At 50.1% G+C, this 19,755-nt stretch overlaps 2 protein-coding genes across 6 annotated transcripts; one reads left to right on the top strand and one right to left on the bottom strand.

Moving 5' to 3' along the window:
- Positions 1–824: 824 nt before the first annotated feature.
- On the bottom strand, positions 825–4,548 carry atp5f1d (ATP synthase F1 subunit delta). Of its 4 annotated transcripts, none has more exons than XR_005712882.2 (5): positions 4,190–4,525; positions 3,336–3,489; positions 2,643–2,731; positions 1,096–1,274; positions 825–957 (listed from the first exon to the last, which is right to left on the bottom strand). XR_005712882.2 is itself a non-coding variant. In XM_040184187.2 (5 exons), exons 1-4 carry the CDS (start codon positions 4,304–4,306, stop codon positions 1,152–1,154), a joined length of 483 nt encoding a protein of 160 aa, XP_040040121.2. In that variant the 5' UTR covers positions 4,307–4,548; the 3' UTR covers positions 825–957; positions 1,145–1,151. The 4 variants fall into 4 exon arrangements, 3 of the variants coding, with proteins under 3 accessions (XP_040040121.2, XP_040040122.2, XP_077964762.1); XM_040184187.2 differs by having other exon boundaries at positions 1,145–1,274; positions 4,190–4,548; XM_040184188.2 differs by having other exon boundaries at positions 1,113–1,274; positions 4,190–4,434.
- Positions 4,549–4,789: 241 nt separating this feature from the next.
- cbarpb (CACN subunit beta associated regulatory protein b) lies at positions 4,790–18,840 on the top strand. Of its 2 annotated transcripts, none has more exons than XM_040184185.2 (10): positions 4,790–5,111; positions 6,893–6,965; positions 7,791–7,939; positions 9,574–9,635; positions 10,776–10,938; positions 11,732–11,903; positions 12,197–12,349; positions 12,780–12,999; positions 13,468–13,657; positions 14,522–18,840. In XM_040184185.2, the coding sequence occupies exons 2-10, from the start codon at positions 6,918–6,920 to the stop codon at positions 15,957–15,959; spliced, it is 2,595 nt and encodes an 864-aa protein (XP_040040119.2). In that variant the 5' UTR covers positions 4,790–5,111; positions 6,893–6,917; the 3' UTR covers positions 15,960–18,840. The 2 variants fall into 2 exon arrangements, with proteins under 2 accessions (XP_040040119.2, XP_040040120.2); XM_040184186.2 differs by lacking the exon at positions 4,790–5,111 and adding an exon at positions 5,994–6,398.
- Positions 18,841–19,755: the final 915 nt, after the last annotated feature.

Raw genomic sequence — 19,755 nt, 5'->3', positions numbered from 1 at the left:
TGAGAAGCAGCTCTTTGTTGTTTTGTTTTTTATTAATGGGTGGCGCGCAGAGTCACAGCCTGCGGGTCTACGCAGCACGTGCCATCAATGAAAAGGGATATTTCAACGGTCATAAAGCGCCCACCGATCAGAGGAGCAGCCGCTTTCTGTCCGGGAGAGAAGAAAAAAAAAACATCTTAACCTTAATGCTTCAAGATGACCTTTCTGTGCAAACACCGACGCTCACACTTGTCGACGCCCCTCAGGAGTTGACATTCAGAGTCAACCAGTTGCGGTTCGAGCCTCGAGTCGGCACGTGAGTGAGGTCGGCGCGGAAACCTTTATGAAACAGGAAAAGGACTTTTCCTGGCTCTGTCGAATGAGCGCCGACCAGCACATTTGAAATCGAGGCAGCAACAGAGCTCCAAACAATCCCCCCCTCACCCCCCTAACAAAAGTAGGCCTGAAAACATTGTATGTGACAAAAGCATTTACTCGATTAGAGCGGATCCTTTCTCGAAAGAGTTGCCCCAAAAGGAAATCACATCCAGAAGTGGTTGTAGGAGGAAAACCATAGAAGTGGTACAGCGGGTCTCTGCTGCCCCCAAGTGGCGGAAACATTCGCAAGATAAACTGGCACAGAAGTTCCTCATAACTCGGGTTTACTTTGCATGGCGAGTCTGCTTAACGAGAGCGCGCGTGACTCCTACAAGCCACGCTGATTAGCTTCGGTGACACATGGGTCGGCATTAGAATCGGTCGTCTCCGTCCATCCACAGTACTAAACCCGTCGTCAGCAAGCAGCAGGAGGGGGACAGATTTGAGGAACTAAAGAAAAAAACAGGTATTTCCAAATAAATTTATTTTGTAATTCATCCACTGTACAAAGCAAGTATGGAATCTTCTGGACACTGACGTGACTGAGCAGGAAACACAGGTGGACCATTAATTTCCATCAAAGAAACAGAAAAAGTTTACCTAGAAAAGGGGGAAAGAAAAACAGTGACTCAGTTCGTGGTACTCTACAACGAAAACTTCAACTTCTGCAATTATCGACTCCGGTAACAATCTTGAACACGCGTCATAACGCAGCTGGGTGAAACTAAATATCAGTACATCTTTCTCTCTCTCACAGCACGGGGGTGCAGCAGGGGAGACGCCGTACCACAGGTCTACTCCAGAGCCTTGACGATGGCCTCGTTGGCGTCTATGCTGATCTGAACTGCCGCCCTCGCCGCCTCGTCGGATGTGGCAGCCATTTCAGACTGGGCCTTCTCCAGGTTGGCCTTAGCAACCTGAAGAAGAAAGTGTTAAGACAGTGAGAAACAGGACGGCAAATGACAGAGCCCACAATTCAGACGTAGGTTTGTTTCATGGTCCAGATTGATTTCATTACGTGTTTCTACATATTGGATCCCAGTTTTGAAATACGATTTCTACTGCACTCAGATCAGCCCCAACGTGGCCTCATCTGCCGCCGATCGTCCCGTTATTCAGTAAAACAGCCCGTCAGAAGAGCTGAGCGACGGCGGGTGTGAAAGCGGCGACTAAGACGAGCGGAGAAAATCTCCTCTGCCTCTTCGCTGCGAAAGCTCCATTCGTCACGGTGGTGATTAGAAACGAGAAATGCCAAACATAGCTGGGAGTTAAAGGTCTCCCAGTGGGGATTTGACACATCTGCTATAACTCAACAGTGACTGACCTTTCCCTCCTTATTATCAGCGTGGAACCGTGTGCATTTTCAGCGCAGAGCCGAGGACAACGAGGGGAAAAAAAATAACTAATTTACTGCCAAGGAGTCAACTTGACAGTGACACTGCCCAAGGTCGGAGGCAGGCCGAGTGAGTAATAAGGCAGCGGAGCATTAACAAGACTGACATTTAAACAAGGGGCTCGACTCTGATCAGACGGATAATCATCGGCAGAAAGGATCGAAATGAGTAATTAATACCGGATGTGGGCACCCGTCAGACAGACGTCGTTCAAAAAGATCCCGAAAATAATCGATTGACCCGAAGGTGCAAAACCGCTTCAATTTCACGTGACAAAAAAAATAGAAACACATGCTGCAGTCTGACCATTTGTGAAGCACTTCAAAGTATTTTTAAGTGGAACAAATGTCGGGGAAAATAACCATAAAAGGTCTATATTTCAAACATACAAGAAGAAAAAGAAATTCAAATGTTCAACCGGGTTTCCCAAAACAGGGTTTAACACGTCAAACAATAAATAAGTATATAACATGTCCTGGTTTTTTAGGAAGGCTTCCCAGTAATATTTGGCCTCTCACTCAGCAATAAATGCCAGAAATGTTGATCCTCGCAGTAATGGGTCTGAATATTTGGCACTAGATCATCAGAACTCATTCATCAATGCCGTTAGAATTAGTTTGAGTCATTACGGTAAATAAAGGGATTCGTTTTATTGCGTTCTCTCCCACTATTCTGGATTTGATTTTTCATTGTGAGGTTCTCGTACACGATGCAGCCTGCTACTATATTTAGCTTCTGTTTTGAGGACTACTCAAGGCTCATCACTAACGTTTAAAAGTGGTTGCCATGCCGACCACCAGGCATTTGCTCGTGTCGGATATATGGTCACTCTCCCCGACAAGACGCGCTCTGGTTTGTATGTGAGTGGAGTGATGTTGACATTATACTCACAGCGATGTCCAGCTGGTCCAGAGGAGCTGCCTCCTCAACCAGCAGTTGCACTGAAGAATCAGCGTTGACTGTTACTGACCCGCTGCTCACTGCGTAGAGACACACACACACACACACGCGTGTAACTATACATGCTAACATACAGCCATCTTCAATGTGTTTTATAACCAATGATGCAAAGGGCATTATAGAGCCAGGACATGCTGCCTCACTGAAGCTAGCTTCTGCTCCACAGTGCAATCCATCATCCCAGGTTTGCTCTTCCATGAGTCTGAAACACTGGCAGGTTCTCAACCTAAATGACCAGTATGGATAATGCATGTAACGTCTTTCGGCTTTTTGGAAGAAATCAATGATCACAATCTGTAACCTGATATCACAAGTTCTTCAATCATTAATCATACCTGATATAAGAAATTGGAGTATTTTGAACAGAGAAGCTTATTGGAAAACAACCTACTGTGAGAATATGTAATAGGTCCTGATGTGATATTTTGGTTTCCTTATTGGTTCCGTACCCTCTTGGTTAAATGCACTTATTGTGCGTTGCTTTGGATAAGCCAAGTGAAAAATGTAAATGTATCATATCTTCACACGGATGCCGCTGTGGAGGCATGGAAATGATTTATTCCTCATGTTTATCATCAGGTGAACGGACCGCAGTCCTTCACGGCGGTTATAGTGGAATCTCACCAAAGTATTTGGCAGCGGGGCCGTCGTCAGCGAAGACCGTAACGACGCCGGGCCGCAGCACCTGCAGGGTGGGCACGTGGGCCGGGAGGATACCGAACGCACCGGTGAGCGTGGGCACGTCCACCTGTTTCACGTTGGCCCCGTTGAAAAACACCTGCAGGGTGGAGACAGAAGATGGAGAGATGCATTCACCGACTCGTGTAACAGTTTCGAGTTGAGGAATAGTGACTGGACACAGATGCAAAGATGTAGTATTCACTCTCTCTATTCAATGCTCACTGACAACTTTCAATAGACTATGAAAAAAAAACATCTTACGTTGAGAATTTTTTTTTTTTAAATGTTCTTTTGTCATCAAATAAATGAGTTCTGCAGCAGAATGTGAAATAGACCTGCAGCACATTTAGTAAAGAGGCATGAACCTCAAGGTTAGAGAGCTGTAAACGCACTGGTGCCAACTGACTGATTCAAAAATGAGTCATTGTTAAGTTTAAATATATGTACATAACCAATTTACAGTTGTTTAACTGAAAAGGATGGATATTGTTTCGCATGGCACACTTCACACTGCCGGTCAAAGACATTGAATGACAGCTAGCATAGTAAGCGTGCTAAGCTAACGTGAGATCCCCCACACACAGGGCATTGGCGGCCCGCATGCCTGCATGAATAAAAGAAATACATTCAGCATCGACTAGAGAGCCACGTACGAGCACCACACCTCAACGCGACCTGGGAGGCCAGTTTTCCTGCAAACCCCCCCCCCCCACAAAACTAAAATTGCGACGTCCTGCTAGCTGGGCCCGAGAAGCCTCCCCGATAGCGTTGACGTTAGCTAGCTACCGTTAGCATACCTGTGTCGGGGAGGCGAAAGTGAAGGACATCTGCGGGGCTCCGGAGACGGCCTCGGCGTAGGAGCGCGCTTGCCTCAGCACGGGCAGGGAACGGCGGAGAAACCTTGCTGCCATCATGTCCGGTTAGTCAGATTTTTGTTAGCGTTAAAGGGAATGACAGAGATCCTCGAGCCCCTTGCGTGAAGGCGGTCGCTGTGAGCTTGGTTGGGACAAGGACGTTGGTAACCTACCCATGAAGCTTTGCGGCGCCGCAAAGGATGCAGGGTAGTGTAGTCTTTTTCTTTTCTTTTTAAAACACGAATGTGTTATATTTTCAACAAAGGTAGGTATTTCAAGTTGTGCACAAAACTAAACAGTGGAACTGCATTTGGGTTTGGGGTAAAAGTAAGTTTGCCAAATTTGGCAGAGATGACGTACATAGTTTTTCTTGAATGAAACCAATGAGCTCTTTTCACCAGTAGATGGCGCCAAGGTGACGTGTTTTATTCTACATAGGCAATAGATATGGACTCATTTCTTTGGTTTTGGGAGTTTTTTTTGCTCCTTTATATTAAATTGCCTTCATACAACATGCAACATGTATAAAAACAAAAACAAAAGAGCTTGAAATGCGTCATGAAAACCAAGGGAATATAGTGAAAAATCGGTGGAGACGTTCGGGCTTCCCTGCTCCGCAACCCCCAACTGAGCGTCGGGCTAATTTGGAGAAACCCTTCATACCTTCAATCAATCGGCTTCGCCTCGCTCCTGGCGTCACGTGGTGCGCCTCTGACTGGGTGGTGGGCGTGTCTTAAACAGTGGGGTTTCATTCATAAATACTTTTAGCCTTAAAACAAAACCCACATTAAAGCGTCCACGGTGGAGTTTCGGGTTATCGGCTTTGCCCACCTGCGACCCTGCATGGACGCGGCCCGTTGAGTAGGTGAGTGCACCGTCGCTTTATCTGTTTATTCTTTCTATTTTGTCGCGTGCCCGGTGCTCGCGCGGACCTGTGCAGGGCGCGAGCTGCCTTCAAAGCGCGACGCAACAGCACGGCACATTTATTAACCGCGGCTTTTCATCCACGTTTCTGCGTCTGGAAGTTGACCGTCGGCTTCATTTCACCGCGTAATGTGGCGTCTTCAGGCGAACGTCCACGAGGAAACAGCTGCTCACCGTTTAGTTCCGGGAGAGAGGGGGCGATTCTGCACGAAGCAATAAAAAAACAAGACGTTTTCTTTGGTGCAACAGTTTTTTTTTTTAAAATTAATTATATTTTTTCATAACAAGCTCCGGCGTTAACCATTGCAAACATTTCTCCTTTTTCCCCCCGCGAAAGGTGGAATCATAAGACGAGATATTTAAATTAAAACATCTATTCGGAGCGAACCCGATGCCCCGCGTGTACACCCGTAACGCAGCTGTCTTACACGGGGGGGGTGTATTTGGTAAAGCACGAGGGGGACGCGCCGCTGACGGGACCCCCGGGTCTCACCGTCTGCTCGCGCGGGCCACCGGGGGAACATTCCTCGTGGAACCGAGCGGTCCTCAAAAGTACCGCGCGATGTTCACGTGCAAACATACGTAACTGGGGTTATTTCACCATTGCAAAAGCCTCATTATAGAGCATCTTCTTTATAAAAAAAAAAAAAAGAGTGATTGCACTAAATGAATAAACGTGAGGCAGCTTCGGTTTTCTTAATTTTGTAATAACATGTTTTGGTGTTTGGTGTCAGTGATTCTTTTTTTTTAATTCTTCTTTTTTTCTTTAAATAAATGCTGGCATTATGTAATCTCCAACTTATTTACCCCATCTGTGGACCAGCCCTGAGAGGTGGGGTACAGGTGGTGTTGGGGTGGCTGACGATGCAGCACAGGAGCTGAGGAGGAGACTCCCGAGCTACAGCCTGGCGCGCGCACGCGCACGCGCACGCGCACACACACACACACACACACACACAAACACACACCCAGAGCTGTTGTTGCTGCTGATGCTGCTGATGCTGCGCACTGCCCTCCATCGTGGAAAGACGCTGCTGGTAGAGAGCAGGATGAGCCACAGTACCGGTCAGAGCCTGACGTGTTTCCCTGTGAAACAGTTGTCTAGTTGTGTGTTTCTTGTCGTGATGCTCGGGCACTAGAAACAGGTTTTTTTTGTGGGGGAGGGGGCAGCTTACAGGTTGTGGTGCTGAAGTTGAGTGCTGCTGGCATGTTGCTCCTACCCTGCTGGGTGAGTATCTCTATGCAGAGAGTTGTGTGTGTGTGTGTGTGTTATCGTTTGGTGCTGCAGTATTAATGCCTGTGATGTGCAGGAGCAAACGCATAGCCGCTGCGTAGAGGAACTCATCAGCTGGTGCTGGTGTTTCTCTCTATTTTGTCTGTGTGTGTGTGTGTGTGTGTGTGTGTGGGGGGGGGGGGTAGGTAGGTAGAGAGCCTTCAGGCTGATGGGGTCACAAGTGATGATTTGCAGCCGAGATGCCTCCATTTGCATCTTCCGTGGGGTTCGACGCATCGCCGTGCACGCACACACACACACACGCGCGCACACACATGAGGTTGCTCCTGCAGTCTTTACACGACCGAGAGTTGATTTGTCTCACAGCGTGTTCTGAGACATCAGACACCGACAATGGGACGTTCAGAGAAGCGTTGTTTCACGTGTGCGTTACGCCTGGATTCAGCCATTTCCTGTGTGTGTGTGTGTGTGTGCGTGTTATCTCTCAGGGGGACTCTCAAGTTGGCCTGGACCATGAGCAATGACTCTACCGTCTGGAACATCCTACCAGAAAACTCTACAGTAAGTCTGCCTTTCGCCACCGGATTGCTCTCAAACTTCCTGTGTGTGTGTGTGTGTGTGTGTGTGTGTGTGCGTGCGCGTTGTGTCCAGCTCCCAGCCAGGTCCACACTTTCCCCTCATATTCTCCTCTGGCCGATTGACTGGCTAATAGAGAACATCCTGACCAGGACCTGACATAATTAAATCTCTGATCTAATCAGCTTTAATTTCCCCTCGTGGAGAAACGAAGATGTGACGTCGGATTCGAGCTCGTCGACACGTTCTGTGGGTTTTTTGCCCTCAGAGAGTTTGGCCAAACATTCAAAGAGCTTTGGACTCATTCATCATTTCACTTTATTTTGTCCCTGCAGCCGCACTAAGAAACAATGAGACGTTTGTTGCTTGTAAAATCAGATTAAAAACAGAAAAATTCTACTTATGAAAGGAACTAAATAAGTTAAGTAAATGGTTGATTTATAAATGAGCTCATGTAGTATAAGAATTCCACATTATTTATACAGTAAAGAGGAAATTATTTGTTGCTAAAAACATAAACCCTACCAAAAAAAAAAATGAAACAAATCACTAACTAAGAAATCAATAAATCAAGGAATAATTGTGAACTACAAGGAATGCTGTAATATACTTATTTACTTATATTACAGGTTGATGGCAGTTGTTTTTTCAATCCACATATTGTAGCTACTTTCTATGAATAAGCTGAAATATTTTCCTTTTACTCGTGACTGATTTCAAGGTGTAGCCTCCCTCTCCCTGCGGGCATTCCGCTGCTCGGAGTAGAAAAAGAGCACGCGTCTCTAACGGTCTCTCCGTGCGTCTCCCCAGGAGATCCCGTCGGTGGCCCAGGAGCAGCAGGATGGCCACGAGCTCCTCCTGGTGATCCTCTCCGTCCTCCTGGTGGGGTCGTTGATCTCCCTCGCCGTCTTCCTCCTCGCCTGCCGGCGCTGCTGGCCGGGGGGGCAATGCTATGCCAGGTGCGATGCATGAAAATAACCACGACCACAATAACGCGCACTTAGCGTTTCGGCACCTGGTCCACGTGCGGTGCGACTCCTGCAGGGTTTGCGCACGGCTGATGGAAGCAAACGCGTTTTCTCCCGGATTACTATTCAGTTACCGCTTTAAAAACAACAGCTGTGCAAAATAAAGAAACATTACACAAAACCCCAAAGAGACACATGCAGGAAAACCCCCCCCGGATGAAACGTGTCATCTGTGTATTCGCTTGTGAAAGCACCTTTTTCGCCGGAAGCTCATTCAGTTATTCCCGCTCGTCTGTGTCTATTCGGCGGCATCACGGCCACCGCCTCCGGACGCTTCGTCTCCGGACGCTTTGTCCCCCGTCCGCAGCGGCACGCGTCCTCAAGTGCACTCGAACATGTGAGAGCGCACCGGCTAGATGCAGATAAACGGGGAGCTTGCAGGGGAGAAACGGGGCCCACTGGTACAAATGATGAGATAATGAGATTTTATAGCAGCCATCGGCGGAGATTAATCTCGCGTCGGTGGCCCGGCCCTGCGCGTGCACGGGGAATACACACAAACAAGCGCGCACACGCAGCGTGAGGAAGCAGTGGCCGCAGAGGAAATGAAAGACTAGAAGAAGCACAGCGATGGGTGGGAGGAGAAATCCCTCAAGTCAATTCACACTCACGCACACGCGCACACGCACACGCATCCCATTTCTCTGCACAAATAAATGAGATGGAGGAGCTTTCACTCCCTCGTTTTGGCCTGACAATGTAAATTCTGCGCGAGTCGGCAGAAGACACTAGAAGAGTGATCCCCTAAACAATGTGACCTTTTATTGTGTCTTTTTTTCTTCCTCCGCACCCTTAAAGATGAGTGGAAGCGTGCGATTCAATTACGACGCGCCATCTTTTATTAATCCGAGAGCTCGCCTGGCCCCCCGACGGGGCTCAAGTTAATGACTTCGGCCCTCGGTGAGGATTGCAGGGGAGCAGGTGGACGTTGGGACAGAACCGCGACGCGTGTCCTCGCAGTTGTCTTCGCATCTGCCTTTTAAAGGCCGTGAGCTCTCATCACGGCACAGCGGATCACATGGATTCGAATAACCGGCTTAGTCGGACTGAAATCGAATTATCCGTTTCATGTAAACACCTTTGTCCGACTACGTGCGGCCCGACTACGATCCGACTGACACCCCTGGATAACTCCATCCGATCCAGTTTATAGTTTGACTATTGCGGCATGTAGCGGCGAATCGGATGAGGAACTGGACTTTGCGTCTTTGCGCATGCTTGAGATCCCGACGGCGTCTTCTCTCCGTTATCAAATCAGCTGATAGCGCCATTCGCATTCGCTATTAACATCACACACAGTAGAGGGATGTAGCTTCACCTCGCTCTCCGCTGTTGGTAGTGGTGAAGCGGTCGTGCGGAAATGGCTGTATCACAACTAGTTGTAATGAAAACAGCGCCACCTATTGTATCGGATATGACGTGCTTTCGGCCAATGATTCGATTTATTCACTGCCATGTATATTGGGATAATAGCACCTCCCCCCTGAAAGACAGCATAGTCCGACTAAGCAAAGATTCCAATTATACCATCATGTAAACACACTGAGTGTTCCTGTGTGCCGCAGGGCCGGCGATGACCCCGAGAAAACCAACAGCCACTACGCGGAGGAGTCTCGGCCCACCCATGGTAAGAGAGAAGGGGACAAAGAGGGAGGAGTTATGGAGACGGGCAGGCTGGGGGATGGAGGGACCGGATTGATGGGGGTGGGGGTGTTTTTTTTTTTTAGCGCGTCAGCACAAATGTGTGATGTCTTTATCATTTAAAATATAGTGATTTCGGCGCTGTTAGTTTAAGTAGCTGAGTCACTCCTGGAAGCATTTAGACATTTTTGACCGGCGAATGTCTCGGACGCGAAATGATTTATTAAAGCGAAGCATCCGTTTGGCAGCAGACTTGCGCTTGTGTGGTTTTGCTGTCAGCAGTTTGCCATGTTCACAAACTGGCGTCCGCTCAGGGGTCTGAACATCACCGCCTTCACTGCTGACTTTCTCAAGTCATTTTCTCTGGGGGTATTTTACGAAAATGTGGAAAAAAGGAGAGATCGGTCGCACCAACAAGGATTTAAAAAAAAAAAAAATTGCAAGAAAAATTATCAGCAATTGCTGCAATAACAGCAATCTGTTTTTTTTACTCTGGACCCCATTTGAATTCTGTTGCACCAAAACTTTTAACACCAATTTAAAAGGCAATCCACTATTAACTTTGAATTGGCTGCATTTTTGAGTTGAGTTTTAAACAAGGGAACAAAACAGAAGCTTTGTCCGATACTGTGAAAGCAGTTCTTTATATCCTACTGCTTCATTGATTTCTCGTTCTCCCAGGAAGACGAACCAAAGCTCCTCTGGCGGCCCATCGTGAGCAACGTTAGACTAACTAACCGAGTTTGTAGCGAGCAAGTGAGCAACAGTGCAATAATTTATTTCAATTGGGTAATTTTTACACCAGTGATCCAACCGTTTCATACCTCGTTTTGATAACTAAATTGGGCCTGAACATATTTGTCTTTGTTGTGACCTTAAGCGTGACCTTAAACACTAGCATGCCGACGGTTTGCATTGAAACCCTTCGCCTTCTCTAACTGGCACCAAACACAAAGGGCAGTTTTGCGGGTTGCAGATCCCGGTTTCATCCTCGGGGGAGCCCGAATGTTGTTGCCGTGTTTCAGCCTGGAGCAGCGGGACCAACGTCCGCCGTCCCTATCGCCGCGTCACTGGGAACAATAACCAGAACCTCCTCTGTCTTCCTTCTCCCCCGGCGCTCTGGCAGAGATCACCATCCGGGTCGATGAGTCCGACTGCCTGTCGATGGCCAGCTGTCACAACCAGGAGACGGAGCGCTTCCTCTCCACGGGCACCATGGGCCGCCGCGTCTCCTTCAACGAGGCCGCGCTCTTCGACCACAGCAAGAAGGCCCAGGAGAAGGGCCGCAGGTTAGAGAGGCGGGTGGACACACATCTGCACTACAACCGCACTGCTGTCTGTCATCGAAGGGTTCCCACATAGAACTGTGTCTCTCTTCTGTGCTTCTGTCGGGTTGAGAGCGAATCGGCAGCAGCGGGATGCATTAAGGTGTCCTGTCGACACAAAAGGCCCATTCTCCTTATTGCACTGCGTTTCTCCTGAAGCCCGAAGCCTGATGTGCAAACACTTCAAAGGGAATTATTCTGCGGGGCTAAATGCAGAATCCGGTGCCACTCTGATGGGTTTGCACTCAGACATTTCCCCGTTCTGCAGGGATAAGCATCACGCTTTTTAACTGATCCGGAGTGAACGGGACCTCTGTCTCGCCTCGAGAGGATGGTATAGCTTTGTATTTCAAGGCAACATATTGTAGAAATGTTGCTTTTTCTCTATTATTATAAAAGGTCCAGATGCAGTACAGTATAGATACAACACTCCATCCATTAATCCAGTTTGCATTAGGAAGCTGCGCTTTAAAGGAGCGGTCGGGACTTCCTTAAGGAACCTAAAAGGTCCTGATCAATAAAGGCAGACTTGGCTTTTTCAGGAGGGGCGCTTAAAGGGACGGGCGCTAAACGGAGTGTTTCAGGCGGAAGGCGAGTACAGATTCACTACACAGATTGGGATGTTCATCGGGCAAGTTTAATGCACTTCCAAGCTCTGGAACATTGAAGTGTGTGAACATGTATGCAAACAAATAGCAGTCGGAACCTGAAAATAAGCGCAATGTGTCCCCGTTTAACTCCCCGTCGCCCTCTGCAGGTACACTCTGACCGAGGGCGACTTTCACCACCTGAAGAACGCCCGGCTCACTCACCTCCACATCCCTCCCCCGGGCCTCAAGATCGTCACCATCCACGAGTGCGACTCGGCCGAGAACACCGTCACCATGACGACGCGCCCCGTCGCCAAGTCCGCACTCTCCATCTTCCAGGTGACGGCCTTTAACCCGCCTCGCCTCGCGGCGCGCGCGCGGTTTTGTCGCGGGCGACGCGAGCGTCAGGCCAGAGAAATGTATCGACCGCACGCGGAGATTTCTCTGCCCCCCCCCGCAACTCGCCGCCGCGCATTGATTTCCCAATCAGATGTTCGATCACAGCTGCGCAGCCGTCAGCACGGAGAAAATGATCCAGGACAGCGATGTGAATCCGTCAGCCGGCATGAACTCGCTCTGAATGAATATGATTATTCACCGGCGCTGTTGTCTTGCGTGTGCTTCCCTCCCAGCCGATGCTGTGCCCTCTACCGCAAACGGCGCTCACCGGCCTGAGTGTCAATCCCGGCTGCGCCCTCCCCGGCGACGCCCTCAACTCTGTGCTGGACACGAGCTTCGGTGAGAACGCGGCGGCTCTCGGCACCAAGCAGCCAACCTCCAGCTCCGTAAGTGGCCTTGAACTGCAACCGGGGTGCAGCGACGGGGGGGACGCATCGCTAAGCTGTGCATGCCGCGCCGTGGAAAGCGGTTTAAAATACACAATGCAAATACACGATACACCGTGAGCGAGCACACAAATGAGCTGTAAGAGCTCTAAACAACGCAGTGCTTAAGAAGTGTGGTGAGTTAATCATTCGTAGAGCGATGAATTTTCCGGGAAGGTAGTCGCTCAGTAGACTCCAAACAGCCATTCGAGCAGTGAGTCATACAGGAGGACTCGAGGAGGGTCACGGAGCCTGAGGGAGGACCGACAGAGTGATGCTTTATGGGTAAACAAGGAGGCCTGTGTGTAACGTCACTGTCAGAAGGGATTAAACGCACACCACCGGGCGGGCGTTCTGCCTGACCACCTCCCTCTCTGTCTCGCTGTCTCAGATCGAGATGATGATGGCGGGGCCCCGGGGCCGAGGCAGCAGCGTCAGCGTCGGAGAAGGGGCGGAGCTGAGGAGCGGCGCTGCAGGAAGCCAGGGGCCCGTGCTGCAGTTCTTCACCAAGCTGCGGCGCCACGCTAGCCTGGAGGGCGCCAGTCCCTACTTCAAGATCAAGAAATGGAAGCTGGACAGCAGCCAGAGGGCCTCCAGTCTGGACACCAGAGGTGACGGACGCTTGAAATATGTCCAATAGACATTCGTGTTTTCAGAAGCAGTCAGTGCAACTGTTCTTCGTCCTGTATTTCTCTTCTATTCATCACGTATCACTGGCAATGCTCCCTTGTGGGGAAACAGGCAAACGTTAAGCAGGGGATCCAGCAACCAACTGCGAGACGCCGTTTGGCTGCTAAGACGCACACACACGGGACAGATGGCTCCGGGACGTGGTCTTCCAAGTTAATCGGAGCCCCTCTGAGCGATCCTTTTGTCCTGCACACACACAGACACACACACACACACTTTTCCCCGTGCTTCCCAAAGGCTCAGTCCTCCTCCACCAAGGAGACCGAGAAAAGAACATCACAAAATCCTCTCTCAAACCTCAGCAGTTGATACAAGCTTTCTCCTGAATTAAGTGTCTCTTGACTTCTGCCTGCTGCTAACGCGACTTGTGACCCCCCCCCCCCCCCCAGGCTCCCCGAAGAGGAGACAGTTCCAGCGGCAGCGAGCCGCCAGCGAGAGCATGGACCAGGACGACAACGACGCGCACCACATAGACCTCATCCAGTACTTCGCCCGCACCCAGGACGACGCCTACGGGCCCGCCGACCCGAAGGCCCGCCTCCTCCCGCCTCCGTCTGCACCACCCCCCTCCCTCGGCAGGTATCTTTAATTCCCTTGCCATTCATCTCGTTCACTGCTTTGCTGCCTTGCACTCATGCTTGTGTAGCTAGACAATGTATGGTGATGACGACGTGCCTCCAAGCCCCGATTCTCCAGGTGATTTTATGAGGGGAAAATAACGCAGAGTGGTTGTTTTAACATAAACTCTGAAATGATACTGTGGCTCATTGAAAAATATATAGAAAATTAGGTTTTAATTAAATTCTTATTTCTACATCTTAAATAAAAAATTAAATATGAATCTCTCTTTTTATTTTTAACTGTGATGAGATCCCTGTAAACAAGAGACACCCAATGTACAACTTTCCCACAGTTCTATTTTTTGGGGGGGGAGCTAAGTGGAGAATCGGGACGTGGGGGGTTATTCTGGCATAGGAAACCATCCCATCGCTGACATGGTCCGATGAAGTCACGAGCTCCACAAAAAGGTCACGGCCATTTTGTTATTTTGAGTTTGTGATTAAAGCAACGCAGATTTTAACCCAATATGAGGGTTCAAACAAAAATAACCAACCCCGCTCGTTCACTGACAATTAGATTAAACACACTCAATATTTCCCGTCCGTGTTTGCTGTTGAAAAGCAATCTGCTGGAAGCCGCCATGCTGGTTATGGACTTTCATTCATGCCGATGAAGGATTTCTGGGAATTTCCAACCCTGCACGGCGTCAGTATTCCGCTCGGAGCTCAGTTTAAAGCCATCGCAAGTCATGAAAACCATCCTGTGCAGTGTGAACACAGCCGTGTGTCGGATGGACGTGTCATTCAGGTAAACGCGTGTCCCGTGTTCTCTCCTCCCCCTCCTAACTATTGTCGTCTCTCCACACCTGTGTGCACCCTGCAGGGTAGAGGTGGAGGTGACGGTGGAGCCCAGCTGCGGTCGCGGAGGACCGGGGGTGATTGGCCTGTCCCCCGATCCCCAAGACGAAGCACTGTCCCCGTCAAGAATGGACGGCGGCGACGTCCCGGATCCCCAGAACTCCCACTCGCTTTACAAAGACATATGGACCCTTCGCGCGGCGCTGGAGCGGTACGCCGCCTCCGACCGGAGCGGCGGCAACAACGACAGGAACTCGGTCTGCAGCGATGCCGAGAGCGTGTGTTCGCAGGGTGGGCGCCGGCAGCCGGAGAGCGGAGAGCTCCCCAGCTTCCCGTCCCAGGATCTGGGCGACGAGTCGGAGGGCGGAGAGGATGACAAGGACGTTTCGGGGTACGTGGATGAGAGGTTTGGGGCGACGGAGGCGAGAAAGAGGAAACAGGACAGCACCGAGTCCCGGAGAGGGGGCGGCGACGCGGAGACGGGGAATCGCAAGTTGCTGCAGATGGACAGCGGCTACGCGTCGATAGAGGCGCCGTCCCGCGGCCCCGAAGACCTACGGCTGTTTGGGGGCGGCGGCGGCAGCCCGAAGGACCGAACTGCCAACGAAAAACGCCACCACTTCACCCACGCCGGGCCGGCCGGCACTGTCGGCGAGAGCTTCGAGTGTCGTCTCTCCGAGGAGGAGCCGGAGGACGAGTTGCCGTCGGGCGCCAGCGGTGGGGTCTCCATGGAAACGGGTGCTGGTTCGCCGAGCTGGGTCCCACGTGGTCAGGTGCTCGCGCCCCGAGCGGCCGCGCCGCCCTCCTCCCCGCCGCCGCCCGCCCTGCACCGGTGGGACTACAGCATCGACGAGAAGACGGACGCCCTCTTCCACGAGTTCCTCCGCCACGACCCCCAGTTCGACCAGCAGGAGTCGCCGCTCCGGAAGCACCGGTCCCGCGTCCACCTCCGCAAGCAGTGGCAGCGGCACAAGCAGTGGAGCGACCCGGGGGTCCGACACTTCCAGTCCTCTTTTGACCGGCTGCGCGCCCCCCTCCGGAGGGGCGACAGCGTGAACTGCCCGCTGGACACCGGCTACCACAGCACGCTGCCCCGCATCGTCAGCGCTCCCGACGAGGAGGCCGGCGAGGGGGGGGGCGTCGAGCCGACCGACGTCCCACCGCCGCACCTCCATCCTGCCGGCAGGCGCCCTGACGCCCGGGAGGAAGGCGGACCAGCGGCGGCGGCCCCTCCCGAGACCCCGGACGAGGGCTCGCCCCCCCGGCCGCCCTACTCCCCGGGCTACGGCCCGCAGACCATCTCGGCAGAGCTCTCGGACAAACTGGCCGCGAACTTGGACGACAGGCTGTACGCGGGCCTTCGCCGGGCCAGGGACGCGGCCCCCGCCGCCGCCGCCGCCGCCGAGTGCGTGGTGGTGGTAGTGGCGGCGGCGGCCGCTTCCCCGGACCACAGCCCAGTGTAGCAGGGCTCTAGTCGTCGTCGTCGTCGTCCTCCTCCGTTTCCATTTGTCCGGCCTCGGTTTTCGGCGCGCGTGCAGCTCGGCTGTTGAATCGGGAAGTGTGCTTTTAAATAGTCGTGCGTGCAGCTCATCCAATAGAAACGCAGCCCGCCTCTCCTCTCCTCCTGTCTCATCTAGCGCCTCAATGTTGCCCTTCTTTGCATAGATAATTGATGACGACCGATCAAAAGCAGGACGATAGTCTTTGTATCATATATTGTACGCTTTCGGTAATAATTGATTCCTCATTAATGGTTTCCGTGTCTGTGGTTCGTCTGTCGCCGCCTCCCCAGTTTGAATAGCTAGAGCCGATACGGCCTCGGTGCTTGTTGATCCACTGTGAAACCAGGTGCTATCAGACGGGTACAAACCTACCGCTCCGGAAGCAACAGCGAGTCCTTCCGCCCCGCATTAGTGCAAAATAAGTACTTTTCGCTATTTATGAGCTACACAATTATTTAAAATACCTGAATTGCTAATTAAAGCTTTCTGAGGCAAACTTTAGAGGGGCAGTTCACCCCAAAAGGAAAAGGACTTCTCTCCCCTGTAGCACTATTTATCCTACTGGAATGTTTTGTCATGCGCTGCCGAGCGTCTTAGACGTCTCCAACGCTGCGCAACTCTCACCCAAACAATCGATAAATATGTGACCGGATTCTCGGGGGAACTTTCCCGTCGCGCTGGATCAGTAGTGGAGGTCTCAGATGACGGGACTCGTGCTCCTCTGCAGATGCTACTTTCATGTCGTCTTTGCATCTCTGTTTCAGACGTGTTAGTTCCCTTTGCTAATAACAAACGTCTGGAGTTTTTTTTTTTTTAATTCAGAGAATGTTGCCACAACAATGACAATTGTTATCTTCACACTGACATATTTTATTATTATAGAACAAAATGTTTAAATCTCTTAAGCTCGTGGTCATCACAGACCTTATTTTGAAAATATTGTTTCGTTTTGAGAGAACGACACAAAAGTGCGAATATCTTGACTTAACTTAGTGTTTTATGACGCGTTTTAAGGGGCCACGTGCCAAAGAGGTGGTTGGGAGAGTTGGAACGAGACGGATGCAGCTAGTCAACTGCCTAAAAGTTATAATGTGCTCTTTGGGAAAGGAAGATATCCTTTGATTGTCCTTTTATTGAGTGTCTGAATGGTCGTTTGTTGTTTTTTTTATTGTTCATTTTTAAAAAGTTTGTTCTTTTTATATATTTGCACGACTGCATTGCTTCAACGCGAGCAGGTCTGAAGAGGACGGGTTCAGAACCAACGAACCAGGCGGCGCACACTGGTATCGCGACTCGGCGTCAGCGCGACAGAAGTCTCCGCAAACACACGACTCTGGGCATCACCGACATTGACCTTTTTGACCTGACAAACCACACGCTCGGTCTCGCGCGCAGGGTATGTCGCGGCCACGAGGCGGCCGATTACATTAAAGCTCTGAGACGAGAAGACGTTTGGTGTTTATTGAGTTTGTCAGAGAGGCATGCTTTCTCGTGCATGAGGGCTCTGGGAAACAGGCTTTGTTTGTCCGCGTCCGACATCCTCCTCGTCCCCCTTCCTCTTCGTCTCCGGAGAAGGTCGTCAGTGCGGAAGATGCCTCCCTCGGGGCCCCGCGGGCCTTATGAAACCAGGCCGAACAAAGACGCTGTTTGTAGTGAAGTCCACTTCATCAAAAAAACACCCACACGAGCAAGAAACGCATATTTCTGCTCACAGATTTGTGCTTTGACGGCGGCAGGTCTGTTCTCGGACCGGCCGTTGGGCTCTTCCCCTCCTGCGTCACGGGAGGGGAACCACCGCACGTGTTGAATATTAATCTCACCGAGACGGAGTCCCAACGCCCCCACTGTTGAGGCCATTATCAGGCAGTGAATGGAGAGTCACTGGGGGTTCAACCGCCCGTCTTTGTCCGGGTGTTGTGATGATGATGATGCTGTCGATGCTCTTTTCAGTCTTACCCAGATTAGATCTCTCTCTCTGCCGCGTAGCACGAGTCTCCTCTCGGGGGAATAAGTGCAAACGCCGCTTTCCCAATTAGGAGAGCAATGCAGTGGGAGGAAATGAGGGGAACTCAAAATAAGACAGAAGAGGGATGGAAGCGTTATTATTATTATTATTATAATATATATATATATATATATATATATAATTTTGGTACAACAATCCGCCGCGTAAGAAACCGGATGCGCTCTGGAACCATTTTGTTCACTCGAACAGCGTTGTTTTTATGACGGCGATAATCAGCAGAAAGGAAATGAAAGCCTCCCCTCTCCGCTATAATGGACCCGATGCGTCCCCGGTGATACTAATTACTCGCAGGCAAATGCTGACAAAGCTGGAGAGGAGGGCGGACGGCTGCGTTCCGCCCCACGCCGATCGAACGCCAGCACGTCTTGAATCGGTCACGGGAAGAATGGCCACAAAAAGGTGTACAGAGATGAAAACGTTGCCGTGTATACAAGCACAGTGTCCCGAGAGCGAGACTGAGTGGACGTCCTCTTTTTAGGTTCCAACTGGGGCCCGCTGTGGTAAAATAATGGTGTTCACGTACCAACCAGTAGCCCGTCCAACGCGTTGATGCATAGCTGTGTGTAGGTCTGCATGAGAGTCAACACTTTAGTACGAATCTTCACGTTTCCTCCGCGAGTCGCGGTACGAATTTGACGCGTAGGGACTGCTCGCCTGTTAGAGGCGGAGGTCGGAGCATTGGTACGACTAGAGGTTTTGTACTGCTAGAATGCTGTGATGAGATTTTGTGAGGTTTATCCCTTTTTCAAAGTGGAAGTATTTCTGTATTCCTTGCTTGTTAGTAAAACGCTTACTTTCTCAAAGAAAAAAAAAAAACGACTTTTTTTTGTTGTTGAACCAAATCAATCGAGCCTTGAGGGACCAAATTATCAAAACAGAAAAAAAAGTGTTATTTTAGGGTTGTTTATCAATCTGTGAATAAATGAATGAATAAAATGTTGTCTAACTCTTTATTTCAACGCGTGGTCGTCGATGGAGGCGTGAGAACAAACGCAGATAAGCTTCCCTCTCATAAATACTATTTCCCTTTTCCCCCCGTTACCTTTATTGATTTGTAATCCATTACCAAAGTTGCATCTTACCCAGTCCACTACGTGATGTTCCAAATTAAATACATTGCTAACCAATCTATTGATGTACTTTGTGAGATGCCGTAGGACAGGTAAAAGCTCGGTGCGATCCAAACCTGAACCCTTCAAGAACCCTGTCGTGTGTGCTGAAAAACAGCATTATGTAATTTATTAACAACAAAACTAAAAATCTATTCTGTCACTTGAAAGCCTGAAAATAGCAAGAATCACACAGATATTTATACTTACTTTGTAATGCGATGTAACGCATATGACGAATTGATTCTTACACACAGTAGACATGCACACGAAATCAATGAAGAAGAAAACCAGACAAAGTAATAAGAAAAGGGCGTAATGGTTATTAAAACCAACAGTCTGCAGACTGTTTATGTCTCTATGGACATCATTTCATTTACTTGGAAGATAGCACTTTTTATAACATCAAATGTCTCTGTCAGACTGACTGAGTACACATCACTTTGCCCAGAAGATTGAACAGATGTGAGGGAAAGTCGGAAGTCTCAGACTCTTTGTTTGTTTGTTTCTCTCTTTTGCATCATCTTCGCTCTGGTGACACATCCAACGTGAACGAAAGCCCTCGAGCTGTGGCTACAGCCCCGAAACACACAGCCTTATTCAACGTGTGTGTATGTAAACA

Source organism: Gasterosteus aculeatus, chromosome 8, assembly GCF_964276395.1.
Source record: "Gasterosteus aculeatus chromosome 8, fGasAcu3.hap1.1, whole genome shotgun sequence".
NCBI lineage: Eukaryota > Metazoa > Chordata > Actinopteri > Perciformes > Gasterosteidae > Gasterosteus > Gasterosteus aculeatus.
Note: the sequence above shows the minus strand (reverse complement) of the source record. Positions and strands in the feature narration are given on the sequence as shown.